General features: G+C 41.9%; 1 protein-coding gene across 2 annotated transcripts in view; it reads right to left on the bottom strand.

Annotated features, from left to right (window-relative positions):
* Positions 1–26,630, bottom strand: part of LOC308477444 (pancreatic lipase-related protein 2-like) — a 33,604-nt gene extending 6,974 nt beyond the window's left edge. The window contains exons 1-7 of one of the 2 annotated variants that reach the window (XM_081006019.1): positions 26,036–26,630; positions 9,083–9,169; positions 6,606–6,654; positions 4,981–5,135; positions 3,497–3,622; positions 2,956–3,090; positions 1,720–1,849 (exon numbers count right to left, since the gene is read on the bottom strand). In XM_081006019.1, the coding sequence (XP_080862145.1) occupies positions 1,720–1,849; positions 2,956–3,090; positions 3,497–3,622; positions 4,981–5,135; positions 6,606–6,654; positions 9,083–9,085 (598 nt within the window). In that variant the 5' untranslated portion in view covers positions 9,086–9,169; positions 26,036–26,630. Of the gene's footprint in view, positions 1–1,719; positions 1,850–2,955; positions 3,091–3,496; positions 3,623–4,980; positions 5,136–6,605; positions 6,655–9,082; positions 9,170–14,952; positions 15,090–26,035 lie in introns of those variants that run through there. The other variant, XM_081006020.1, reaches the window with a different exon arrangement.
* Between the last annotated feature and the right edge of the window lie 280 nt (positions 26,631–26,910).

Here is a 26,910-nt window from a genome sequence, read left to right as displayed (position 1 = left end):
CTCCATCCAAACAAAGGCTTACCCAATGCCTAAGCTCACAAAGTTGTGACGATTGCTACAAGGTAGGCGAAAACCAAATGGCTGGTGCCAATTTGCCAAGTGGAAAAAATTCCTATCCAATCCCAACAGTATTGCAGACAACATTTGTCCATAGCAGGGTTGTGTCATTGCAAAGCATAAAAAAGAGGGTGGGTAGAGAGATTCGACAAAGGGCGAGAGAGGAGAGGCCCCTGGCTGCACTGTGGTTTATGTTTCCCACGGCCACGCCCCTACCAGTGCTGATTGGACAGCAGGGCCACCCCTGGGTGTGGCCCCACCCAGTGCCCATGACGTGGTTGGGATGGCACGAAGGGGGTGTCAATCTCTGCCCCCCGCCAGATCACTGCGGCAGCCTGGATGCCTGGCTGCAACCCCACCCACTGGAAAAGGTGAGCGGAAATATTAGCAGTGCTCTTCAGCAATCCATATATGAACCCTCACCAACTCCTCCTAGTAGGAAAAAAAACCCAGATTGTTTTAAGTGGAGATTAAGAAAATTCTGTATTCGAATATGAAAGGATAGAAATTGAGAATACATGAAAGGAGACTAGCTAGGTAGAACAGTATAATTTAATTTTAAGTTAACATAGAGAAAGGATATATTAATAATAAATTATTAATAACAGTTGTTTGTAGAAAGGTAAGGAATAGTTTAATTAATCGAAAATTAATTAAATTAGTTCTTGAAGGATGGCAGTGTTTAATGACATATTATTATAATGAGAAAGTTGGGGTAGGTTAGCTAAGGATCTCTGATTGATTTCAAATGATGACTATGGATTGTAATTGCTATGGGAAAGTTGTTCTAATCCTTTGATTGGTTGTTTGTAATCACAGGCTAGCATAGAAGTGTATAAGAGTTCATGCTCCTGTGTGTCACTTCATAGCCTCTTTATTTTTGGGGCTGTCCCTGTGAACATTTTTATTTCAATGAAGGCCTATATTTTTACATGCAGCCTGCACCCTTTTCTTTGGGTTTCTGGAAGTGCTACCTCCGGTCTAGGAACCCCTTTTAAATTTCTTCAACAGTAACATCTACACCAGGCCTTTATGCTGACACAGTAAATAAGGCTCAAAATGATGGTCTGCTATCACATGAAACTATAGAAACCTCCTTGCCCACCCAGTATCTTTTGTCCTAAAAATCAGGATAAAGCACATCTACTCCCTGTTGCTAGCTCCTTTCTTTTCACTCCCACCTTCTTTTGCCAATCTTCTGCATGGCTGGAATGTGGTGAGAAAGATGAAATGCAGAATGTATGACATCTTTTTCAGTCAGCTATACTGATATGATGTAAAGCTTTGCCTTGCAATTGTGTTACTGTGCATTTTTATCAATGGTCCTTATACTTCCAGCATTTCCTAGTGATGTTGCATTTGAATGAGCTTGGCCATAGGTAAGCATCTGGTTTGCCTTTATCAATCAGATGAGATCCTACATTTTCCCACTGACTATCTTTCACCAATCAAGCTTTCTCATGTGGCATTCACACCATCCATTTAAAGCACATCCCTTGTCCCCCAAACAGAATCCTGGGATCTGTACTTTGCTATGGGTGCTTGGAACTGTAGCTCTGTGGGATTAAACTATAGTTCCCAGGATTCTTTGGGGGAAATGTGCTTTAAATGTATGGTGTATACACAACACAGATTAAAATGCAGTTTTATAGGAATTCATACCAGTTATTCTGCCAATGCCTGAAAATTGTCTGCTAATGCCTCGAAGTCGTCTTCCTACTTCTCCAGCAGTGTGAGCACCAAGACTATGACCAATGAGGTGGATCTTGGATGGACAATAGTGATACGCTTTCTAGTGATTCAAGAATGGGGGTGGGGAATATATAAGCTTAAATGATTAGTAAAGGAGACATCATTATTACATTATGCAGCAGAGAGTTTTGCACAAGCACTGTAATGCAATTGACATTACAAGACTCAGGGCTTATATTGACACTGGCTGCATTGAGTGAACTGGATAAGTTAAGGATTCTTCGGCGGGGGCAGCAGAAGCAAGGTGGGGGGCACTTCCTGTTTTGCCTCAAGCAGTGAAATGAGACATACCGCCCTTGCTTCAAAAGATGAATAAAACTGTACAGTATGTGCAACTTGTTGGCAGTGCAATAAAAACAGAATGAAAAAAATGAATGCAAAAATTACATAAAAGGGTATAAAGTGGGAACGGAATGAAATCTAGGACGTTACATACAAAGTTGGTATCCATTTACAACATGCAGTAATACCTCATCTCAAGTACATTTGACTTGCACAATTTCGGCTATACACAGTTGAAGGTAGACTGGTAGGGTTGTTCTCTTGAGACTCCATGGAACAATTCGACTTCCTCCAAGATCTTGCAAGAGTATCCCTAACACTTCTAGAGTAAGCACAGTGAGCAGGCCTTCCCCAAGAGACAAGGCCAAGAGCTTCAAAGCACTTTTCACAGTGGGTAACTCCAAGCGGTCCTTGTGTGAAAAGAGCTCTGAAGCTCTTAGCCTTGCTTGTGGGGCAATGCCCACTTAGCGCACTGGCTGTGGGAATGCTGAGGGTCCTCTCTTTCCCTCCCCCCTTATAGAAGGCAGGCTTTGTGGGGTGGATCCAAGGGTTTGGCAAGATGCAATTTCCACATCTATGCATAATCCCTGGAACTGAACTCTTACGTAAGATGAGGTGCACCTGCATTTGACCTGGCTGAATTCATATGGAGAAGTTGGTGCTACAGTAACAAAACAGATTTGGGATTTTATTTGAATATACTTGGGTCTGCTATCTGCTTAGAATCTTCTTGCATGTATAATATTTCTATTATATGCATTTTTATTTTCTATACCTATGGAGAAAAACATAAAATATATTTTTTAAAAAGAGCTGATTTGGTAGGATATAGTATCTGGCTCTGAAAGGTAACATCATACTTACCGCTAAAGTGTTGATAAGATAAGCTGTTACAGCCCCTAAAACACGAATGTTGCTTGCGGCTGTGAAGTAGGTACATTTGGCACCATCTTCCCAATCTACAGCAATGCAGTTTACGTTCTCCACCTTCACCAGCAGCTATATCACATGTATGTTTCAGAAAAAGTAATATGTTAGAGGTTGCTAATGCAATCAGAAACACTGGAGGTTCTTTCAAATGTACTTGATCACCAGTTTCAAAGGATTCAAAAACTAGGTAGTCCAATCTCATACCCAGAAGCAGGGCTAGCCTTCTGCCCACCTTCCACAATCCAGTCACAGTGCACAACAAGTAGACAGCAACTGTACAGTAAGGTGTGATTTTAGAGCAAGACACCAAAGACTCTTGCAAACCAATGCATCCCCCGAGTTTGAAGAAGGCAAAATGACCTACTGATTCCCATTGTTATTATTGTGAGCCTGTGTGTTTGCATAATGTTCACCTGTTCCCCATGTCCTAGATTCTGTAACTGAAGAAGGAAACTAGTCAAGATAAATCTCATACCAAGCACATCTCCACAACCCAGCCATATTTTCCAGTACTGGTAAATCCATGGATAACAAAGCGAGTTTTCCTCAATGGAGAGAAATAAGAATTTTGAACAGTTGATTTTTCGGTGTATAACAGTTTCTGTTGGGAATTAAAAATATAAAATTAATTTATTTTAAGGATCTTCAAAGCAAAGAATGTTTTCTCACTTATTCTCAGGTACCAACATCCTCATAAAGTTCTACTGGCTAGAATTGTGCTTGATTTTTCAACTGTTGGCACTAATGTCTTGTGAAAAGATCCTAGAATCTGAGGTTTTCCAAATCCTCAAGTGACTCATATGTTCCTTGCCAATACAGATTTCAATGCTAGCTCATCTCTAGCCTGCTTTACAAGCATATATATATCAATTCCTATACAGTGGTACCTCGGGTTATAGACGCTTCAGGTTACATACACTTCAGGTTACAGACTCCACTAACCCAGAAATAGTACCTCGGGTTAAGAACTTTGCTTCAGGATGAGAACAGAAATCGTGCGGCGGTGGTGCAGCAGGAGTGGGAGGCCCCATTAGCTAAAGTGGTACCTCAGGTTAAGAACAGTTTCAGGTTAAAAACAGACCTCCAGAACGAATTAAGTTCTTAACCCAAGCTACCACTGTAATGAATTAGTTATCCATCAGGATGAGTGAATATCTCTGTATCAGTTTCTCTCAGTTTCTCATTTTCCCAATCTTCAGCTCTCCATATTTCCACATTTGCAAGCTATTTTTTTAATATAAAAAAGTTATCATGAAACTTCTTCAGCATTTTACTGCCAATTTCTCCCAATAGGCACATTTTTGTATGCAATTTGCCCAAAGTACACATTTTTCCAAAGCATTTTCTTCTGTTATGATGCATTTTCTATGTTATTTTCAGTAATATATGCAATTATGTGCACACTTTACATGAGTAGATGCACTTCTGTGCACATTCTTGGCTGGAGAACTGCATTGCAAAATTCAGAGGAGTGTGAATTTCAAAGTACGGTTGCATTTCAGTTTGTGATTTGTTTTGGAAAGCGTGACAGGTGAGTTAGCTTTCAAATGAGAACTGAATTGACTTTCTCTCCCATCCCTCATTAGCAATTATATACCACAGGCATAGGCAAACTCAGCCCTCCAGATGTTTTGGGACTACAACTCCCATAATCCCTAGCTAACAGGACCAGTGGTCAGTGATGATGGGAATTGTAGTCCCAAAACATCTGGAGGGTCGAGTTTGCCTATGCCTGAGATACCATTTTCAATGTGGAAAGAGCTTCATAGTTTCTGTCATTCACAGGCATGGCAACCCTGTCAGATGGTTGATGTTATACAAATGGTGAGAAAAGGAGGCTGAGAACCTCTGTCTTAGCAAATGCCATTGTCTGATTAGACAGGATCAAGCCAGCACATACAGGCATACACAGATATTGCCAACAGTTCTTAAATAAACAATTAAAAAAGGTTGTCTCACCTGTGAAAGATTCCCAGTCTCTCTAGTGAAAAGCAAAAAAGATATATTCATGCTTTCAGGAGATGCTGGTAAGCCAAACAACTTTCTCCCAGGTATTCCTGACCAAGGGGGCTTATCAGAAAAGCAACCTAGATCTTTATAGCAGACTTCATTGGCTAGAGAGCATGCAAGGCAAATTGTTAAGTACATGGCATTCACCAGACATAGCATCACCTATAGCATCACCTATTACAAATGTCTCATATTATTATAGTGAGTTTGATCTACACTTACAGGTAAATGTGGTTAGGACTACTGTCTAAATTTTAGTGGTATAAATTAGCCTCATATATCCAACATGCTTAGCTCTAGTTAATGCATGAAGGGGTTAAGACCATAGATCAAGCTATTCTGCTAGACTTCACTAGGTCACGCACGCTTAACTTGGAACGAAGGAAGTCAAGTTTCTCTATTCACTCCCTTTCACCATGTGAATCTGACCAGAGAAGATGTCTGGGCTAATCACTCCAAGCCCAGACCACATGTTTAGAACCATTTTATCACCAATTTTGAAGCTAAGCTTTACTGCCTCTCTTCTCTTGCTGCTGTATGGAAAAGCACATGAATCTGACCTTTGAAAGTGTTTGTAAGTAAAAAACATTTTTAAACTTTCCAATCTGCATGGTCTTTTCTGTGCTAAAGGGGAATACAGGGGGAACCTTGTAAGTAACTTAAAAAGGGATATTTTAAAAGTCTAGTTGCCTACATTCCCATGCTTTACTTTGCTGGAAGTTTTGTGATTTTAAATCTCTGCTGTAGCTCTCTTACCAGACAGGAATTCAGGAAATTTTTCTTTTATTAACCAAAACCAATCATAATCAACAGTTTTATGCACTGAGTTTCTTGTGAGCCACTTAAAGACAATTGTAATTAAGCAATATAGAAACTGTTGAATTGAAATAAATTATAAAGAAGTTAACCATATCTTAATTCCCATTAAAATCAATGGGATAGGCTAGACATTACTTTAGTAGCATAATCTGCATTTGACCCATTGCACTTGTAAGAATGCATATGTTTAAATGTGTGTCCACAGATCATTTTACGGATGTCTCTGGTTGGATGCTGTAAATGTGTACATGCATAGGTTCTATGCAGAAACCTAATAAATGCGTAGAGGTTGACAATAAAAGCCTATTCTTCCTCCATATGTTTACTATCCTGGAATAAAGGTTGTCCACTCAGAACTGTAACAAAAGAGCCTGGTTGTCACTAAATTTCAGTCAAACATCTCGGAAGTATTGCGACTAGTCCATCTAGTTTACTACACTGACTGGCAGTGGCTCTCCAGGTTTTCAGGAATGGAATCTTTTCCAGTCCTGCTTTAGCAACTTTGTGGATTGAATCTGAAAACTTCCACATGAAAAGCAGATGTTCTACCACTGAGCTGCGGCACATCCCCTAAATGTCACATTGTCATGCCACAAATTGCACAGTGAGTTTCTAGAATGTTTCAGTCTTTGGTTCTCTGCCAGTCAAAAGGATGTTGATGCCATTTGGTGGCAAACTGGGAGAGGCTTTAGCTTACTTTGTCTAATCATGAAATTGTTCTCTTGAAATACATAATGTGTAAAGTATTGCCTCACCTTCTGCTGTGCCAAGGAGGAGGAAAGCACCAATCCAAACTATAGGAATCTGCAATAAATTTAAATATACATGTTATACAATGTTAAATATACATGTTATGCAATAGATGTTATACATCTATGCTGTGGCAGTTTTACTATTCCAGAACCACTCATTTGCTGAAACAAGTTACTTAACAGTGCAGCCAATATCAGCACAGTACAAGGTCCCCTTCCCCCATGAGCTTATATCCTTTCCAGCTAGACATGAAATACTGTGGGTGCTGTTTATTCTCTTCTCTGTAGCAAACATAACTGGGATGCTTTGGGGCTTAGATATGTGACACGCAAAAACAAAGCCTGTCTCGATGGGAGACTTGAGCTTTTAAGGCGGAGACTGTAAGCCCCTAAGGTGGCGAGTGAGTTGTTAATAATACCAAGAATACTTAGTACAACAAAAGCACTGTTGGACTGTTTGCATCATGCGGCAATTACTGGACAAGATGGTGAATGAAAATGGACCAGAAAAGATGAGGTTAAAGAAGACACAGATCCTTTGGAGAATAATATTGATAAAGGACTGCCAGAACAGGAGAGTGGAACACTAAAGCTAGAGGCAATAGATGGTGAAATGGAGAAGACCTTCACACAGGTGCCTAGAGGAGTGAAACAATCAAGCAGTGGAGTTAGGATTTTAGAGGAGTGGAATGAAACCATGGATGAAGAGATTAAGAAATATTCTGAGCTGGTAGAGAAAGAGCTGAGAGAGAAAAGATTGTGTGCTCAATTTGGAGTGAATTTAGAGGGAAAAGCTACCAAGCCTCTGGCAACATTCCTGAAAAAAGAATGAAAGAAGCGGAAATGGAAGGAGTTAAAAAAACAAAAACAATCCAGATGAGAGATTACAGCCAACAGGAAATGGGATTGGAAGGTAAGGAACTGAGTGTGAATTAATGAATATACAATAATAAATAGCTATGGATCACTGTTTTAATAAAAGACCACAGCAGAGAGACTTCTATGTGACTAAAGATGGAGGATATATTATTTTTCAACATGGAGGAATGGTTCTTGAAGTTTTTGGAGGTATAGTTGTTATGCTGGACTGGGGAAGACTTTTTGGCACTTAAGAATAATAATTGGAGAAGCCCTTTAAGACTTTTTGTTTGAAAGGGGAAATGAACAAACTTGAGATGTCTGGATCTGGAGACTGGGAAAATATCACCTAGCAGAACGAGGAACAGCTGCATTTCATTCTGCAATAAATACTTTGAATAACCTTTATATGTATATAACTGACAGAGAATTGGAAGCCCTTTTTATTTCTCCCTCTTTCCCTTTTTCTTCTTTAAGAAGAATCATTCTGCCCGGACACAGAGGTCCAGTGCTGAGGGCCTTCTGGCGGTTCCCTTGCTGTGAGAAGCCAAGTTACAGGGAACCAGGCAGAGGGCCTTCTCGGTAGTGGCAGCTGCCCTGTGGAACGTCCTCCCACCAGATGTCAAAGAGAGAAATAACTACCAAACTTTTAGAAGACCTCTGAAGGCAGCCCTAATAAGGGAAGTTTTTAATGTTTAATAGGTTATTGTATTTTAGTGTTTTGTTGGAAGCCACCCAGAGTGGCTGGAGAAGCCCAGCCAGATGGGCGGGGTATAAATTTTTGTTTATTTATTTATTTTATTATTTTTATTTTCCTGCTTCTTTTTCTTCTTTTTTCCTTGTTTTGGTGTATGATGGAGGAACCCTCCTCTTGTGTTGCAAAAGTCTTTGGGCTTGTAAAACCCAGCAAAGCACTTGTAAACCAAGGCAGGCAGTAGTATCAAATACAGTACATGAAATACCTAATTCTCATTCCTGGCCTCCTACACTATGGCAGTGCTTCTTGGAATTGAACCAAGATAGCAATTAAGAAGCATAGTATGGGGTGGGTGTGAGAATCATACTGCAAAATATTTGATATGAATCAGAAGGCACATGAATGTGGAGATGTCATTAGTTAACCACCACATAGCCTTAGTCTTCCACATAGTCTTCCACATAACCTTCAAATGCTAGGAATTCTGGCATTTCCTTTTGGTTCAGTTTACAGCAGTAAACTGCTGTCATACCTCGTGTTGCATTAGGTTCATGTTGCGTCTTTTCCGCTTGTGAACGCAGCAAACCCAGAAGTGTATACTTCCGGGTTTCACCATGTGTGCACATGCAGAAGCGTTCTGCGAGCTTTGCGCATGTGCAGAAGTCTTCTATTGCACCGCGCACTTAGAAACACTGCTCTAGTTACGGACTTTTCAGGCACCCCGTAAATGGCACCCTGGAATAGATTGAGTCCGTAACTAGAGGTACCACTGTATTTTTTAAAATATCATTGGTTGTCTTTCCATATTAAGACTGGATAATAAAACCTAGTTTCCCAGTTGCATTTCCATTCTCTTTACAGAAAATAGTCTTTTCCACATCAAATAAATTACCCTGAACATCAGTATGTATAAACATTCACTTACCATTCTAAAGCCTGAAGTTCAAAAATGCTGTGAAATCCCCTTTCAGATGGTTCTCTCCTGCTGCTATGCTATTCCATCCTCTCCCTCCTGTGCACATAAGAATCGCAGAGAGAGAGAAGTGACAAAGAATATTCTTCCGGAAATGATATGTCTGGAGAAGATCCAAGTTGGTGGGAGTGTATTTTCCCTCTATGGATGCTAATCATGCAGTTTTATATGCATGAAACAGCCAGGCAGCTTGTAATATATGGGCTTCTGCTATTCCTTCCTGCTTGCTTCACCCTCTGTCATCTTTGACTCATTGTTTGTGGACCGACTCCCTCTGAAGTTTCACCATTTACTTCAATAACAGACATAGGAGGAGCTAATATTTTGTATGTTACTTCCTGAAGTCACATGTGTATTTAAATTGATGAAAGAGACTGTGGGGATGAGAAATATGGAGTTACCTAATGCTTCTTCATCTATGAGTAAAGAGTTATCCAGTTAGGACCCAGGGCCTGTGCTACTTTTGAAACTTTAATGGGGAAGGGCTGTAGCTCAGTGGTATGAGCATCTGCTTTGCATGCAGAAGGCAACAGGTTCAATCCCCAGCCTCTCCATGTAAGGCCTGTTTCAAATCCTGGACAGCCACTGCCACGCAGTGTAGACCATCCTGGGTTGGGTGGGCCAACAGTTTGAAGTCTAAGACACTGTCCTGCTAGCACTCCAATTGGAGAACAGGCTTTACCAAATGTGTCAAGGACTTTGAAGATGAACAAGCTCAGGGTGAAAAGGAGAAATGAGCTAATAGGAAGGCACATTTGGCAGACCCTCACAATGATCAACTCTGCCCAGAAACCTATGTCCCCACTGTGGAAGGATGTGTGGATCCAAAACTGGCCTCCACAATCACTTACAGACTCACTGTTAAGACTGTTTTCATGGAAGACAACCTTACTCAGCTACAAGCGATCACCAAAGAAGATAAGACAGCTTTCTATGTTTCTAGATGTGGTTGCATAATTTCCTAGTCCTTTAAAAATAATTTCGGCTGTGAATAGCCCTTGCAGAGAAAATAACTCATGGTGTAGCAATACTGAAGGGGGGAAAAGAAACCAGATGCTTTCTCTGTGAGTTGGTGGCCATTTATTACATACTGTACGTTAATATTTCCAAAATGGAGAATATTGTGCCTGCTGCATCAGTACAGCTCTGGACTTCCTGATTGCTTTCTCTTTCTAAAATTATGTTTGTTTGTTTGTTTGTTTGTGCCTTATCTCCTTTGGGTTATGAAGACTACTATGATATGGTTTGGGACGTGGGTGGCACTGTGGGTTAAACCACAGAGCCTAGGACTTGCTGATCAGAAGGTCGGCAGTTCGAATCCCCACAATGGGGTGAGCTCCCATTGCTTGGTCCCTGCTCCTGCCAACCTAGCAGTTCGAAAGCACATCAAAGTGCAAGTAGATAAATAGGTACCGCTCCGGCGGGAAGGTAAACAGCATTTCCGGGCGCTGCTCTGGTTCTCCAGAAGCCGCTTAGTCATGCTGGCCACATGACCCGGAAGCTGTACGCCGGCTCCCTCAGCCAATAAAGCAAGATGAGCGCCGCAACCCCAGAGTCGGTCACGACTGGACCTAATGGTCAGGGGTCCCTTTACCTTTATGATATTGTTATGGGTTTGCAGGGGGCAAGGATCACCACTAAAATTCCTGGGTGCCAAGTTCACCCCATAATTTCTGAAATTGTAACCTGAGGTACCACTGTACTAGACGCTTCAGGTTACCCATTTTCGCGTTGCGCACCACGCCAAACTTGGAAGTACTGGAATGGGTTACATCCAGGTTTCGACGCTCACGCATGCGCAGAAGCACTAAATTACAGTTTGCGCATGCGCAGAAGCACCAAATCATGACCCGCGCATGTGCAGATGCAGTGCTGTGGGTTGCGAACACTGCGGGTTGCGAACGTGCCTCCTGCACGGATCACGTTCGCAACCCTAGGTTCCACTGTAAATGCGGGGCTTGAAGTCAAGGCAGCTTCCTCAGGAGCTGGTTTAGAGAGGTGCTATCTAAGAAAGCCTCTCCTCCTACCAGAGGGGGAGGAGTTGTGAGCAGGAGCCGGTTCCCGCATTGGCAGGGGGGCGTATTCGGCCCCCTGCATCAATTTCCCGGCTGCTGCACCGCGCCCATCAGCCAGCCAATAGGGCTGGCTTGGGGGCGGATTTTAGCCACATTCAAGCAGCCACAGCAGCACCGTGCCCTCATGCTGCTGCCTGGAGTCGTCGGATCACCCGCCCACCCTCCCTTTAGGTCAGATTTATGCTTTTGACCTTGCTATGGACTTTGGTTGGTTGCCCTGGTTGCCCAGGGGGCCTGGTAGGAATTTTTCTCCATTTGGCAAACTGGCAACAGCCTCTTGGTTTTTCACCTACCTCGTAGCAAATCGTCACAACATTTCAGGTATTGGCGGTTAGGCATTGGAATATGTGTTGTGTGTTGGAGGGCAAGTTGTGGCCATCACCTACCCCTCCCTTTGTTGGGTATTCTGTTAAAGGAATCCGGCAGTCATGGATCCTGTCCAATGCCCTGCTGGTGGCTAAGGCCATGGCATGATCCCCGGTGACATCAGGGGTAGCTTCCAGTTGTATTTGCATCAACAAGCTCCTACCACTGGTTGTTAACCTTCGGATGACTCCCTGCTGAGTGGGGTGGAGTCATATATAGATTGTTTGATCCATTGCCTAAGCCAATACCACTCACATGCTGTAACCAATAAAGTTGTGGCCTTCTTTAGCCCATTAACCTAAAATACATGTGTCCTTGTGTCTTATTTATCCCTATGTGGGTGGTGGGTCCTCGACTCACAACAAAGGCAAGTGATAGCAGAGCCATTACCCTGACGAAAGGTGAGACAAGAAAGGGGAGGCTACCAGGGGACATGATGTCTCCACAGGAAAAAGTGCCTTTTGTAGGAGTCTTTTGAAATGGAGGTCACAGAGAGATGGTGAGATGCTGGAAGTAGAACAGGATGAGTTGTTTTCTGCAAAGACTTCTTAGAATAAGTAGGAGGAAGTAGGCAGAACTCCATGCAGTGCTGGCTAGAGATGGCTGCACTGAGAGACTGGGAGCCATGACTGTTTTGCACTTAAGTTTGCTGAAGCTATGAGAGGACCAATGAGAGACACTCTTGGGGTATAATGTATAATAAGCATCTGGAACCCCTGGAATCTTATATAGTCACTCAGTGGAGATTCAGGTGGTGTGTAACAATATGATACAGAAGATCCCTGGTGAAGGAATGAGAAATTGGCTAAGTGGTCACTGCCCACCCTTACAAGGGGGCCCAACACAGCTGGAGGTTGGCAGTGTCAGCTATCTCCTCCCCTGGCCACGCTGGAAGATGGCAGCCTCCCTGGACCCACTACGGAGGCACCATGCAGCAACAGCCATCCACACTGGAATCCCCAGTTAGCGGATAATAGTGAAGAAAGTTGAGTGAGGATCATACAATATAATATGAATAAGAATACTTATTTGACATCTGGGAAGTGGAAGGGGGAGATGATGTTCATATTTTTCTTTGTATGGAGGTTATTGTGTTTCATTTATGTGTAGTATTGCAGTTTCGAATTACTGGTTTGCTTTGGGCATTATATGACATCCATCCAGTCTAGGAGAGTGTGGGTGGCAGAGGTTACATCTCCTGTCTCACAGTTGATAGATAGTAAACAACTGTATGAATGTCCTAAGTGCCATTTAAAATACCCAGGGCTGGCCTCACCATTAGACAAAGTGGAGTGTCTTCCTCAGGCAGCAGACACTGGGGAGCAGTGAGTGATACTAAGATGTTGTGGTACAGGGCTATGTGTGCTACATGTGGGCTGTCCTAAGTTTACCTCACACTGCCCACAGATATGGTGGAGAATGCTTTCGTCAGTCTTGAAGGAAGATTCAGCTGCCAGTCTGACTGGCTTCTGTATGTGGAATTGGGAGGGGATGCCATCTTGCCTTTCACCTTGGGTCAGCCCTAAAACTTACAAACATCTGATGCATACGGTCTCCTAAGGTTTTGCAACTGTTCCCATGGTTAATGAGGCCTTTGCTTCTTTGCAATACTTTGTAAGCCTCAGGATGTCATTCACGCCCTTCTGATTGTCATGCTGATAGAAGCCTAATAACCTCACCCATGCAACACTGATATGACAACAGTCACGGTATGGGGCTCCTTGTTAAACACATTATCTGCCTTGCTAGGGATACCTGTTTCGACCAACAGATAATTAAGTCTTATCATTTTCATCAAGGGAGAAATGAACCTGGGGAATGAGAAATAGGTACAATGCACAAAATAACTACAAACAAGCACAACTCATCTGCCCCCAAAAGGTAAGGCTCCATCCATCTAGAGAAGGGTCACAGAAGCCTACCATTTCTAAAATGGCGACAAACTCAAGACGAATGCATATTTCTCTCGAGTGTGTGGCTGCTGTTTTAATTCCTGTCCAGCCATTGTGCCTTTGGTAGAATGCTCAAATGAGCATTTCATAGTGTATCTGAATGCCATTTCTACACATAACCCCACCCCTCAGATCACTCAACTTGTCACAGAGAGTTCAGGTAGCCAGGCGTGTACAATGAGCTCAGACACAAAATAAGTCAGTCAGTGCTTATAAAACTTTATTTGCATTTTGAGTGTGGCAGCTCTTTCATAAATGCCTGAGTTACCGCCTTAGGGTTCATTAGCCCCACAATTATCTTTCAGGCAGTTTCACCTGAAGTACTCTCTTCCTCAGTGTATTGTAGATTTTGCCTTGTAAAGAGCTGAGTTCAAAACATGTAGAATGCTTACTGACTAAACAAACGAACACTGTGGCTTTATTCTTCTGTGGCATTCATTGCAATAAAACATGTGCCACACTGAGGGACAGGCAGTTGAATTAACTCCCTGTGATTTGGCTTATATTTAAAGTTTAACAAAAGTGTTGCTAAAGTAAGAGTAGGGCCCAGAACTGAAACAGGGGCATGTTGCAGACCCTGCTTTTGTTCCCTGGTCTCCCTGATTGAATGAACCGTTTCTGATGGCAAGGAGCTGTTTCAGTATGTAAGCAAGTACAGACTTTCCCCTTATGTTTGCTCTGAAGAGCTGTCATTTCTCAGGATTATCTTTAAGGTACTTAGGGCAATGGAGACTTTATGCAGAACCTGAAGCACCACTTTAGCTTATGGGGCCTCCCACTGCCGCGGCACCGCCGGAGCACAATTTCTGTTCTCATCCTGAAGCAAAGTTCTTAACCTGAAGCACTATTTCAGGGTTAGCGGAGTCTGTAACCTGAAGCGTAAGTAACCTGAAGCATATGTAACCTGAGGTATCACTGTATAAGAGAACAGCGGAGGGGTTCATGGTGAGTTCTGGCACCTCTTTTTCTAGAAAAATTGCACTGGGGAGCGGGGAAAACATGACCCACTACAGCTCCATGATATCCTTTCTAGTATTTATAGTTATGCCTTTCCCTGTCAAACATCATGAAGCATTCCTTCATCAGAGATACACAATACAGAGATACACAATGGAGAAGCAGAAAAACAGGTGTCTATTGCATACACATAGTCTAAACCAAGCCTCCGATACCACAAATGCATTAGCTAAAAATGTGGGGTCTTTTGGAGCTGTTCTAATATTAATGGGCATGCAATCCGTATGAGGAGACAGCCTGAAATGATTACTTGTTGAAATGAAAAACTTGCATTTTACAAGTTTATAAATGAAATACTTGGAGAAGGGCCCCTCTAGTGGTGAAAGTGATGCATTTAACTGACAAGGAAGAATATTTTTGTAAAAACCTACAATAGCAAAACAACAAAAATCCCAGCGGTGTAGCTACCCACTTGGGTGTCCAGTGTGGCGCATCTGCTGTGCAAAAGGGTGGAGGTGGGGTGAGACGCCCTTGGTGCGGGGCAAGGCAGGACGCGCTGGAATCTCAGTGCCCCAGCTGCATTCTGCTCTGGCGCCCTGCAGGCCCATGTTGCTTTTTCGAGCAGCGCGGAGACTGCAGGGAGTCCGCCCGCCCCCGCCCTCTGAGCTGTAGAGTGGCTGAGGGGGAGGCAGCAGGCAGACACAAGCCCCACACTGCTCAAAAAAGCAGTGCGCCCCACCCCACCCCAGCTACACCCCATGCTTTTTTCTGGGGGGACACAGGGATGCATACCCCATAACATTTTGTGAATCTAAGTTTGGCCTCATTGAGGGGCAGTATTTGAATATGAGTAGGAAAATTAGAGTACCCTTAAACATTTTTTAAAAAAGAAAAAAAAGCACTGGCTGCTACGCCTCTGAAAAAACCTAAACCAAAAACCCTTTAAAACCCCTGCATGATTAGTAAGAATATTATGGTGGCATAAGGTTTTGTGGTTGTTAAGGCTGGACCTTTCTCGAGCAATGGGCCGTCTAAGGCCCTCTTGTTCTGAAAGTTATAACTCTAGTGATGATGATAACAAAACATTTAAGGGAACCCATTTTTAAAAGAACTGACCAATGACACCTATAAAGGAAAAATAGTTTATTCTGCATTGTCAGTTACAGCTGGCAAAATGTGTGTTTCATGCAAAGTGCTCATGTGTGTTTCAGCAAAGTGCAAGTTTTTGCTAAATTTCAGTGTAGTCAAAATACAAAATTTCAGCCTCATCAAAATACAAAATACAAGATCTAGAAATAAAAACAACAACTATTGAGTTAATATTTTTCAGGATAAATAAATGGTCCCCCCTTTAAAAAAAATATTGAAAGTATACTTCAATAATATGGAAAACTTGTCTTCTCCCTTTCATCAACTCATCTTAGACCTTCAGGTTGCACTGGTAGTGCTATTAGAGAGAATGATAAACGCTGTACCCAAAATGCAAAATCATGCTTTTAGTCCTTGGGCTACAATCACAAAAGGCAATTCAACTTCAATCTTCACACAGATTAGTGGTTTAATGTTCTATTAAACATAAAGAAGCTACACCATATGGAATTAGCTTCATGTATTTAAATATAATTGCCTGTAGGCAGATGATGTTAATCTCATAAGCACAGCACATTCTTTTAAAAGACTCTATGCATTTATGCAAAGACATTTCATCCATTGTGATTCCTGTGCAGTACAAAAAAAACTTCCCCACATCAGAAGTTAGGAAGCCTGTAGAGTCAAGATTTGCTGGGGTGCATTAAGATAATCCTAAATACAATTAATGCCTTAATACAGTATCACAAATCTGGTACCCCAAAGGTATTCCAAAATGTACACAGAGTCCCCAGCAGACTGCATTCATTTGAAGAGCTTTATATGCACAGAGCTGCCCTATCCACTGAAATGTATACAGCAGCTGCCTTGTACAGTGGTACCTTGGGTTAAGTACTTAATTCGTTCTGGAGGTCTGTTCTTAAACTGAAACTGTTCTTAACCTGAAGCACCACTTTAGCTAATGGGGCCTCCCGCTCCCGCTGCTGCACGATTTCTGTTCTCATCCTGAAGCAAAGTTCTTAACCTGAGGTACTAGTCTGTAACCTGAAGCTGTAACCTGAAGCTTATGTAACCTGAAGTGTATGTAACCCGAGGTACCACTGTATAGGGCCTCTTTATGTCTATACACAGTACTGGTAAAACAATGGTTAGATTCAAATGCACAAAGATGAGCCACAGTGAGTCTTGCCTTAAGTTCACAGACCCTACTCTCTCCTCCTACAACAAGGCCATGAAGACCATTACCTTACTTCTTCCATTTTAGATAAACCATAACTTCCTCACTGGGAGGAATTACCTAGGTGAGCTCTAAGAGGCAACGGGGTCAAGAGGTCTACATGACTATCAGACTTTGAAAAGCTGGAATCACTGGATGAAGTTCATCAGTTTTGTTGAGTTAATTAAACTAAATAGTTTTAATAGGATTTTGAAGGAATGTGCAATTAATTGTTACTGTTTTGAATTTGAATTTCTTATCTTCCTTAGTGGGTTGTGCAAACCACTATTCTGAATAATGCTTTTTATAGTGTAGGGGGGACTGGGGGTGAGTGTATGGAACCAAGTAGGCAGTTTGTCAAAAGTTTGTTGCTGAGTTATGTATGTTGATATCCTGCAGAGCTGCTGCCAATCAGTGTAGACAATATTGAGTGAGATGGATCAATGGTCCGACTCAATATAAGGCAGTTGCTATGTTCCTGTCTGTGAGAAGAAAAATCTGCTTGCTTATTAGCACCAAATAAACTCAAGTACTCCTAAATTCCAAAGAAAACTTAACATTCTGGAACACAATTATATTCACACTTGCCACAACAATGGGCAACTGTTTTAATTAATAATTAAGACTGCAACCCAAACACAGATACCCAGGAATAAGTCCTACTGAGCATAAGCCCTTCTGAGTAAAAATGCAGAGGCTAGTGCTACAAACATATTTGTACCCTGCCTAATGAGCAATGCTCCAAAAACAAACAGACCCAGTGCCATATACCTGTCACTGTTATCTATGCATAAGGCCTGCAGAGAGCAATCCCATGAAACAAAGGTTGTGCCAGTACCCACCATTCCCAAGCAGTCCGCCATTTTTAGTCTTGCCTTTAGTTATTAGGTTTGTCTCTGATCTCTCTCTCTCTCTCATGTGAGCACAAGGTTCCACACTTCCATCCAATCTCACTGATCTGTATTAATATATTTTAAAGGATACACTCAACAGGTCCAGACCAGCTTTCACAAGACTCCACCCACATAAATAACTACACTGTTAATCATAATTATGACATTCAAAGCACACAGGTGCGCAGGTTGTTTTCCTTATTAATTATAATGCACTCACTCCTCAAAATATGAATAGAATTTGTTCATCACAGCCCAATGTTTTCCACAGATTTCCCCAGCAATCATTTCTCTGCAGGATGAGGACCTAGTTTCAGACGAGCTGACTTACTCTGCAGAACAGGGATGAGGAACCTATAGCTCTACAACTGCTGTTGGACTCCAGCTACCATCATGCCTGACCATTGGCCATGATAGCTAGGGCTGAGTGGAGTTGTAGTCCAACAACATCTGGGAAACCACACTTCCCAACCTCTGCTCCAAAACAGCCTCCCCCAACCTCCTGCTGCCCAGATGTTTTGTCCAGCTTTTCTCAATCTGCTACAGTTCCTATTGTCTCTTATCAGTCAGTGGCCATGTTAGCTGGGGTTGATGGAAATTGTAGTCCAAAACAGCTGGAAGTCACAAAGCTAGTTTTCAAACAGTTGGGGGGGGGGAGGGCCCTCAGTGTAATCAACAAGATCTATCCCACCCACCTCCTCCCACTTTTACCCTAATCTCTCTCCCTCTCCTCCGTCTTACCCCTTCTTTAAATATTTGTGAAGGGGAGAATTGTCTTAAAAAGTAACGTTTCCATTTCCCCCATTTGCCCTGGCTGCAAATGAAGGTTTCAAGACCCTGCATACCACTCACCCCACTGTAGAGCAAATATTACAACTCTATAAGCATCTCAGTAAGAGAAAGCTCCTTGAACTCCATGAGGCTTATTTCTCCAAGTAGACATGTACGTGGACTGCACTGTAACTCAGGAAACAGCACTACAAGGCACAGAAGGCAACTATACAAAAACAGAGGGAGTACTTGCCTATGGCGAGGGAGAGGCATATTTGACAACCAGCTGCCTGCCTGTAATCAAGTTCTGATTTGTATCTTCAAAGTCTTTGAGAACGTGTTGTGTACACACAGAGCAACAACATGGGCACAGGGAAACTATAGCTAAGCAGCAGGATCTCCTTGCCCACAGTGCACCAAATCATCTGAACAGTAGATGATGAACAGTAGCCCCCCCCCACTATGATTCTGTGAGTAGCCACTCCGAGCACAGGATGCTGGACTCAATGGGCCATTGGCCCATCCAGCAGGATCACCTTATGCTCTTATCTAAAAGAGGAGAGAAACTTACTATAAAAACTCAATATGCATTGGTTTTATTCTATTGCCCTTAAGATGTCAGTTGCCAAAGCCTCTGGACCCATTGTTAGGGGACATTCGGCACAGAAACATGTGTGTATACCTTTAAGAAGTTTCTGGGATTAATTGGCTGCAGCTGGCCGTGACTATAAAAGGAAAAAAGCTGAGTTTTGTAGCCTGCCTGCAGGAATAACACCCCCCAGAGGTTGTGTTTATTATTTAGTAATAAAGTCTTCGTTTCAGTTTTGGGTTTTTACACCTATGTCTCCTGGAGTCACTCTGTCCTCTGCCACCAGCTGGAAATCCCCCTCCAACAGGTTATGGGCCCAGTCCCCAGTCCTGAGTGGGCAGAGACAGAGCGTGAAAAGAACCCAGAGACTGGAAGCAACTCAGTGTTTCTCAAGCAGCTGGCTGTGTGAAGGCACCGGCAGGGAGTGTCTGTTTGAGACCAGGAGCCGAACATTTCTTCAAGCCACGTGTGAGTAAGGACTGAGTGGAAAGCTGAAAGCTGGGTGGAGCCATGGCTGGACTTGGAGCTGGAGCTCAAGGGGGAGCTTCCTATTTTCCAGTAGAGAAACTGGGAGAGTCCAATTATATGTCATGGAGTTTACAGATGCAGGCGTTTTTAAAGAAAAAACAATGTTGGACTGTTATTGTTAACCCTCCTGTAAAAGAGGAGGATGAAGAAGTAGATGAAGCAGACCAAAGGCTGGAGGACAAAGCCTATGCCAATTAAATTTTGAGTTTAGAGAAGTCTCAGTTATCTCATGTGCGAGACCTTGAAACAACAAGTGAGATTTGGCAAACACTGAGAGCGATACACATTAGAGACACTGCTGGCAGCAAAATTACTCTAATGAGAGCTCTGTGCCGAGCCAGACTAAGTGAGAGTGAATGTGTTTTCAACACACCTTCAAAGAATGCGTGATTTCTTTTCACAGTTAAATGAACTTGGGGGACATTTTTCTGAACAGAGAAAGGTTTATATTGGGCTGTCTTCACTTCCTGTGTCATGGGACAATTTAGTGATGACTCTGGAGGCAATTCCAGAAAGCCAATTAACAATGCATTTATTAACTGGGCATTTGCTTGATGAGGAGGAAAGACGCCATGAGAGGAAGGCCACAACCCCTCACCGTAACTCCAGAAATGGGAGGCAGTCCAGTAAAAGATATGCAACTGATGAGGAGCGGCAACCGAAAGAGGTTGTAGATCACAGAGAGGAAGCAGCTTTCACAGTCAGAAGATGCTATCGTTGTGGGTCAACCAAGCATTTAGTACGTCAGTGCACTGTGTCTGTGGGAGAAAACACAAGAAAAGGGCGGCCTGCGTTTGCTGGGAAGCGAGGAGACAGGAAGAGTCGAGTCCAGTATGTTTCTGCAGCAGTTCAAGGCACCAGTCACGACGTTGGACAAGACTGGATTTTAGACTCAGCAGCGACAAACATTTTTGTTAAGTCTGCACAAACCCTTGTAGAAAAGCAGCCTTGTAAATCTGTATATGTAGTACTAGCTGATGGAACAGTGCATGAGTCAGCTGGAAAGGGTAGTGTGAATATCAACTGTTTAAGTACCAAGTTTACCAATGTTTTATGTGTACCAAGTTTAGAAAATAATTTGCTTTCAGTTACAAGTCTTGTTAAGCAGGGATTTAAAGTAACCTTCTCTGGTTCAGGCTGTAAAATAGAGAAAGCTGGAAAAGTGGTTACAGCATCACTACAAAATGGTTTGTTTGTTTTGAAAGACCAGCTAGTAAGTGAGTCTGGGGCATGTGTTAAAGCCTGTAATAGAGCCTTGCATGATGAGTGCCAGCATCTGTGGCATCGTCGTTTGGGGCATGCCAATTTCCGCAGTATTGCAAAAATGCCAGAATTAAGTAAGGGAATTAAAATGAAAAAATGCTCAGTTTTTCTAGACTGCAATACCTGCAAGGAGTCTAAAAGTAAGCAAGGGTCTTATCCTGAAAGTACTAGAATTAGCAAGAGGCCATTTGCTTTAGTACACTCAGACCTTTGTGGGCCATTTGCAGAGTCTGAAGGAGGAGAAAAGTTTTTTTTGGTTCTTGTGGATGATTATAGCCGGTATACTTGGGTATACTTGTTAAAACACAAAAGTGAAACTGGTCAACTGATTAAGAATTGGGTCAACTATATAGAAAGGCAGTTTTCCTACAAAGTTACCCAGTTGCAGAATGACCGTGGAGGCGAGTTCATGTCTGAAGCCCTCCAGGTAAAGAGAAGTTCTCTTTCTGCAGTTCTCTTACTGCACATAACTGTGGCATTAAGTCTTGCTATGAGAACTATTGCTTCTTTTCTCTTGCATTCTGGGAAGTCTCGCTTCTGCTTCTGCACACACTGTACAAACCTGTTCCAAACACACAAAGACATTTCTCATTCTTCAGTTCATTTCAAGTTCATGAACAAACAATATGATCTGTTCTTAATGCTTAGCTGACCACATCTACGGAACATGATTGTTGTATTCCTTCATGTTATGTTCTCTCAATATTAATCTTTAGTTATAATTTAATTAGGAGGTTTCATGCCTGTCTAGTTCCAGCTCCGTTTCTCAGCCTTTGATCTATCAGTGATAAATGGTTATATGTAATTCCCGCCTTGTACCTATGTGAACCAATCAGCAACAAGTTGCTTTGTGTTTGTATCAACCAATCAGCCACAAGCACACCTGTGGCAATGTTTGTAATATTCAATAAAAGAGAGTTCCCGGGGCTCGCCCCGGCAGACGCCTCTCATATGACACCTGCCACTCGTCTGTCGTGGATTCATTCCAACATCCAGGTCTGGTTGAAAAAGCGTGGTATTAGTCACCGTAAATCGTGTCCTTTTTCGCCTGAAGAAAATTCAGTTGCAGAACGCAAGATAAGGTCTTTGCAAACAATGCTAGATTCTATGCTATGTGATTCTGGCTTATCCAGGAAGTTTTGGGGGGAAGGAATTCTGTGTGCTAACTACATACAGAACAGATTGTTTCATTCTACCATAAACAATACCCCTCATTTTTTGCTTTATGGAAAAAAACCCTTTTTAGACCATATTAAAACTTCTGGTTGCTGGGCTTGGGTTCACATCCCAAAAGGACAGAGAAGGAAAGGAGAACCCAAGGCAAAGAGACTTAGGTTTGTTGGCTATCAAACTTGGTCAAAGGGGTATCGCTTTGCACTAGGGCGTGGCAGAGCTGTGATATCAAGACATGCAGAGTTTTGTGAGCAAGATGGTTGGGTTCGTTTACATGGAAATTCAGAAGTTGTGTTATCTTCTGATGATACAGATAATTGTGAAATCTGAGGAAGAAAAGCCACAAATTAAAGAAAGTTCTAAAAGTGATAGTGATGAGGACTCAGGGGGTGAGGGTCCCAGTACACAATCTCCTAAAGCTGAACCAATTTCTCCTGAGCAAGATGAATCAGAAGGGGAAGATAGTTCAGAGGGGGAGAGTGTTCAAGTTAGAAGATCACAAAGAAGCAATAAGGGGGTACCTCCAGAAAGGTTTACTATACAAGAAGTTAAAACTGTTGCTGTGAAGAAAGAACCTTGTGATTATGAGGAGGTTTTAAAGTTACCACACCAGGAAATAGTAATGTGGAAAAATGCAATGAAAGCAGAAATGAAAACTTTAGCAGAACACAATGTGTTTACCATAGAGCCATTGCCAGAAGGAAAAAAGGCAGTGGGCTGTAGATGGGTGTATAAAATAAAACACTTGGCAGATGCTGGTGTTAAGTACAAAGCTAGGCTGGTAACACGAGGCTTTACTCAAAGAAAAGGTGAAAGCTTTGATGAAACCTTTTCTCCTACTGCAAGGAGCGAAAGTGTACGCTTATTGCTAGCTCTTGCAGCACAACGTGGGTTTAAGGTAAACCATTTTGATATTGAGACAGCTTATCTTAACGCAAATCTGCAAGAAGAAATTTTTTGAGGCAGGTGAACAGAATTCTGTATATAGGCTGAACAAAGCAATTTATGGGCTCAAACAGTCAGCTAGAAATTGGAACGAGTGTCTTGATAATGCTTTAAAAAATCTTGGCTTTAAAAGAAGCTTAGCTGATAACTGCTTGTACACTAAAGGAAAGGGTGATAAACAATAATTATGTCTGTCTTATGATGATGATTTGCTTTACTCTACAAAAAATGACAAGCAAGTGGAAAAGTTTGCAGAACAACTAAGAAAGGAATTTAAAGTAAGAGATTTGGGTCCAGTAAAAAATTATCTTGGTCTAGAAATTCAAAGAACAAATGATGTTTTTTGTTGAGTCAAAAAGATAAAATAATGGAGTTACTTGAAAGAAACAATATGCAAAACTGCAAGGGAGTAAAAACCCCAATGGAAATAGGTTTTTTCAAGGATGAAAGAGAATGCACAGAACCTGTAAATCCTGAAATGTACCATTCAATAGTTGGAAGTTTACTATACATTTCATTGTGGAGTAGACCAGATTTGAGTTATGCAGTTGGAATATTGAGCAGACTAGCAAGCTGTCCCACAGAAAATGCCTGGAAAGGTTTAAAACGTATTTTCCGGTATTTAAAACAAACACTTGATTATTGTTTAAGATTACCATCTTCAGGGTCTACAAAATTGCAGCGTTACGTTGACAGTGATTGGGCCAACCTTCCTGATAGAAAATCAATTTCTGGAATGGTATTTCAATTTGGGGATTCCTTGATAGGTTGGAAGTCCAAAAAGCAAGGTATCGTGACCACATCTTCAACAGAGGCTGAATACTGTGCTTTATCAGAGTTGTGTAATGAAATAAAATTTTATGTTCAGATCCTCAAGGATTTAGATATACAATGTGATTATCCAGTTCAAATATGGGAAGACAATCAAGCTGTAATAACTTTGGCTGGGTCTGAGCAGTTTAGAAACAAATCAAAACATTTAGAAATTAAATATCAAAATGTGGCTGAAAATGTGAAGCAAAACCTGATAATGCTGAAGTATTGTGAGAGTATGCAAAATGTGGCTGATATATTTACAAAAGCACTAACTTTTGAGAAACATGCACAACTAGTGACAAAATTAGGAATTGTTGTGCGTGATGTGTAAATAGGTTCTGTATATGTTTAAAGTACTATTGTTTCTGTTTGAATGAGAGGGGGTGTTAGGGGACATTCAGCACAGAAACATGTGTGTATACCTTTAAGAAGTTTCTGGAATTAATTGGCTGCAGCTGGCCGTGACTATAAAAGGAAAAAAGCTGAGTTTTGTAGCCTGCCTGCAGGAATAACACCCCCCAGAGGTTGTGTTTATTATTTAGTAATAAAGTCTTCGTTTCAGTTTTGGGTTTTTACACCTATGTCTCCTGGAGTCACTCTGTCCTCTGCCACCAGCTGGAAATCCCCCTCCAATACCCATTGCCCTACAGATGAGACTTTCATACTGCATGGGCACTTACACAAGAGTTGGGGAGAGATTTGGATCAATTCCTCTTTCAATGGGGACATACCCTAATTTGCACCTCCTGAAAAAAGGGAAAACTTGAACCCAATTATCCTGCATTGCAGGGAGAGGACTAGATGACACTTGGGAATCCCTTCCAGCCCTACAATTCTATGAGCTTCCAAAAATTCATGATTCACATTTCTCTGGATTTTGTAGTGTAATCCACCAGGGAAATATGTGTACAAAAAGGGGGAAGTGTCCATAAAAATAAATGAAAACAACATACAAAAATGCAGGAATAAAGATGAGCTACACAAACTGCAGAATACGGAGTGGAGCTGAATGTTCAGTGAGAACATTTTTGCTACCCCCCCCAAAACCCCCACAAATATTTAGGTAAGATGAGAACCCCTCTCCCTCTCCTCCCGCCTCCAAAAGCCTACTGTTTACATGGTGGTTCTCTGCTGTTGGCTTCTCCAATTGCCTGTAGATGTGGTTGTGCAACATCAGTGAAGGCCAATAAGGTTGTGAAGAGCTTATTCTGGAGATCCATCACTGCCTGAATGCCCTAGATTTGGGAAGTCATAGTGGAGGAGAACTAGGTTGGGCGAGGAGTGGTATCTGAATGTTCTTGATTGATTGAAGCACCCCCACCCTAAGCAACAAAAAGGAAATAATGTTTCGGGGAGTGTTCCCCAACATTTTTGTACCCCTTTGTGCCCATAAAATTTTTGAAATTGGGGGACCATTTTTAGGCAGCTGTACCAAAATCAGAGACACCAGTTCAGAAACATAAGTTTGCTCAAAAGCTTTTCAACCAGATCTATGCCAATGACAGTGTACAAAAAACAAAGACTGTGAACAGTTTATGGACTGTTGAACTTTCTACCTATTAGGTCTTCTCAGAGTTGAGCAATCTTTCCGGTCAGAATTTTGCAAAGCTCTTACATTTTGCTAATGCAGAAAATTCTCTCTAGATACATGTCTGTACTGCCACCTGGTGGGTCTTATGCCACACTGCAGATTATAGTATCTTCAGTAAAGTGCTAACATTAAAAAATATTGGCAAATTATATCTGAAAAGTGGAGAATTATGGGAAGTCCAATTTAGGGACACACATATACACAGGTGTTTCAGACAACATATGATGAGTCTTCAGAACTATTTGTTGTTGTTTAATCGTTTAGTCGTGTCCGACTCTTTGGGACCCCATGGACCAGAGCACGCCAGGCACCCCTGTCTTCCACTGCCTCCCGCAGTTTGGTCAAACTTCAGAACTATACATAGATTCAATTATAACATTAGGTCTTGCTTGTTTTTGTTTTTGAAATGGCATTCAATTATGTTATTGGTTTTAAAATGTCAAAGCTTCTGGGTCATCTTGAGTTATTGTTTGACACTTGATACGTCACTTAAAAACAGGACAAAAGAGGAAACAGATTTGTATAAAATGTACATATGCTAATACATGTGTATAGATACACATTTACTATAATTTAAATATTTACCTATTTATTACTTATAAGATTATTTCTAAACTGCCAACTCTTAAAAAAATCATTTCAGTGTACAATAAAAGCAATAGAAATAGAAATACATCTCACCATCATGGGGGAAACTGTAACTTTGGTGACCTGTGTGCCTGCCTATTCAGTTTGCTTTCCAGGTGCTCACTGATGATGGGCAACTTCAGAGTCTCTCCCACTCTCCCTTTTTAGGGTTCTTCATCATTAAGTTGGACAGGGAATGGACAAATAGAAGACTCTGTAAAGTAGGACATATGGCCACCCCTATCCCATGAGTTTTGAAAAGGTCCTCATTGTGTGAGGAAACCTTGCCTAATACCAAGAAGCATCAGGAGTCTGAGCTTCAGTAGTTGCGTTTATCCATGAGCATCATAAGCAGCTCAGCACAGCAGCGAGGACTTGTTACACAGGCAAGATTCTGGTTCTGACAAGTTCTTTGGAGGGAACCACATGTAGGGAAGGGAGTTTGTATTGAACAGTCTGTAAAATGAGACCGGTCTCACTTGCTACACTGCCCCCCACGACCTTTCACAGATCATAGATACTTTTGCATATATATATTTGAAGGGCATCATGTTGTGGCCTCTTTTCATCAGTGGAATACACATCAACAGAAATACAGTTGCCACCTGCATCAGTGTGCCTTCCTCTCCTCAACAACCATTATCTAGGGGTGGAAGAAGTTTGAGATACTGCAGCATAATTTTAGTCCTACTGGTATAGATATATATAGATTGTAGATAATATAGATATATAGCCTGGAAAGGGCTTGGTCTTCCAGCCACGGTGCTTAGTCCCCTCTAGTTAGCTTCAACCATTTTCAACCATGCATGATCTTCCGGAGAACACGAGGGAAGTTGTGATCAATTGCTGGAAGGAACATGGCAGCAGGGTTGGATGGTACAGCTGGTTTGACAAGGCAAAGACAGCTGAGACTGAGATTTGCACACGCA

The sequence above is a fragment of the Podarcis pityusensis genome, assembly GCF_964106645.2.
Source record: "Podarcis pityusensis genome assembly, chromosome: 5".
Classification (NCBI taxonomy): Eukaryota; Metazoa; Chordata; class Lepidosauria; order Squamata; family Lacertidae; genus Podarcis; species Podarcis pityusensis.
Note: the sequence above shows the minus strand (reverse complement) of the source record. Positions and strands in the feature narration are given on the sequence as shown.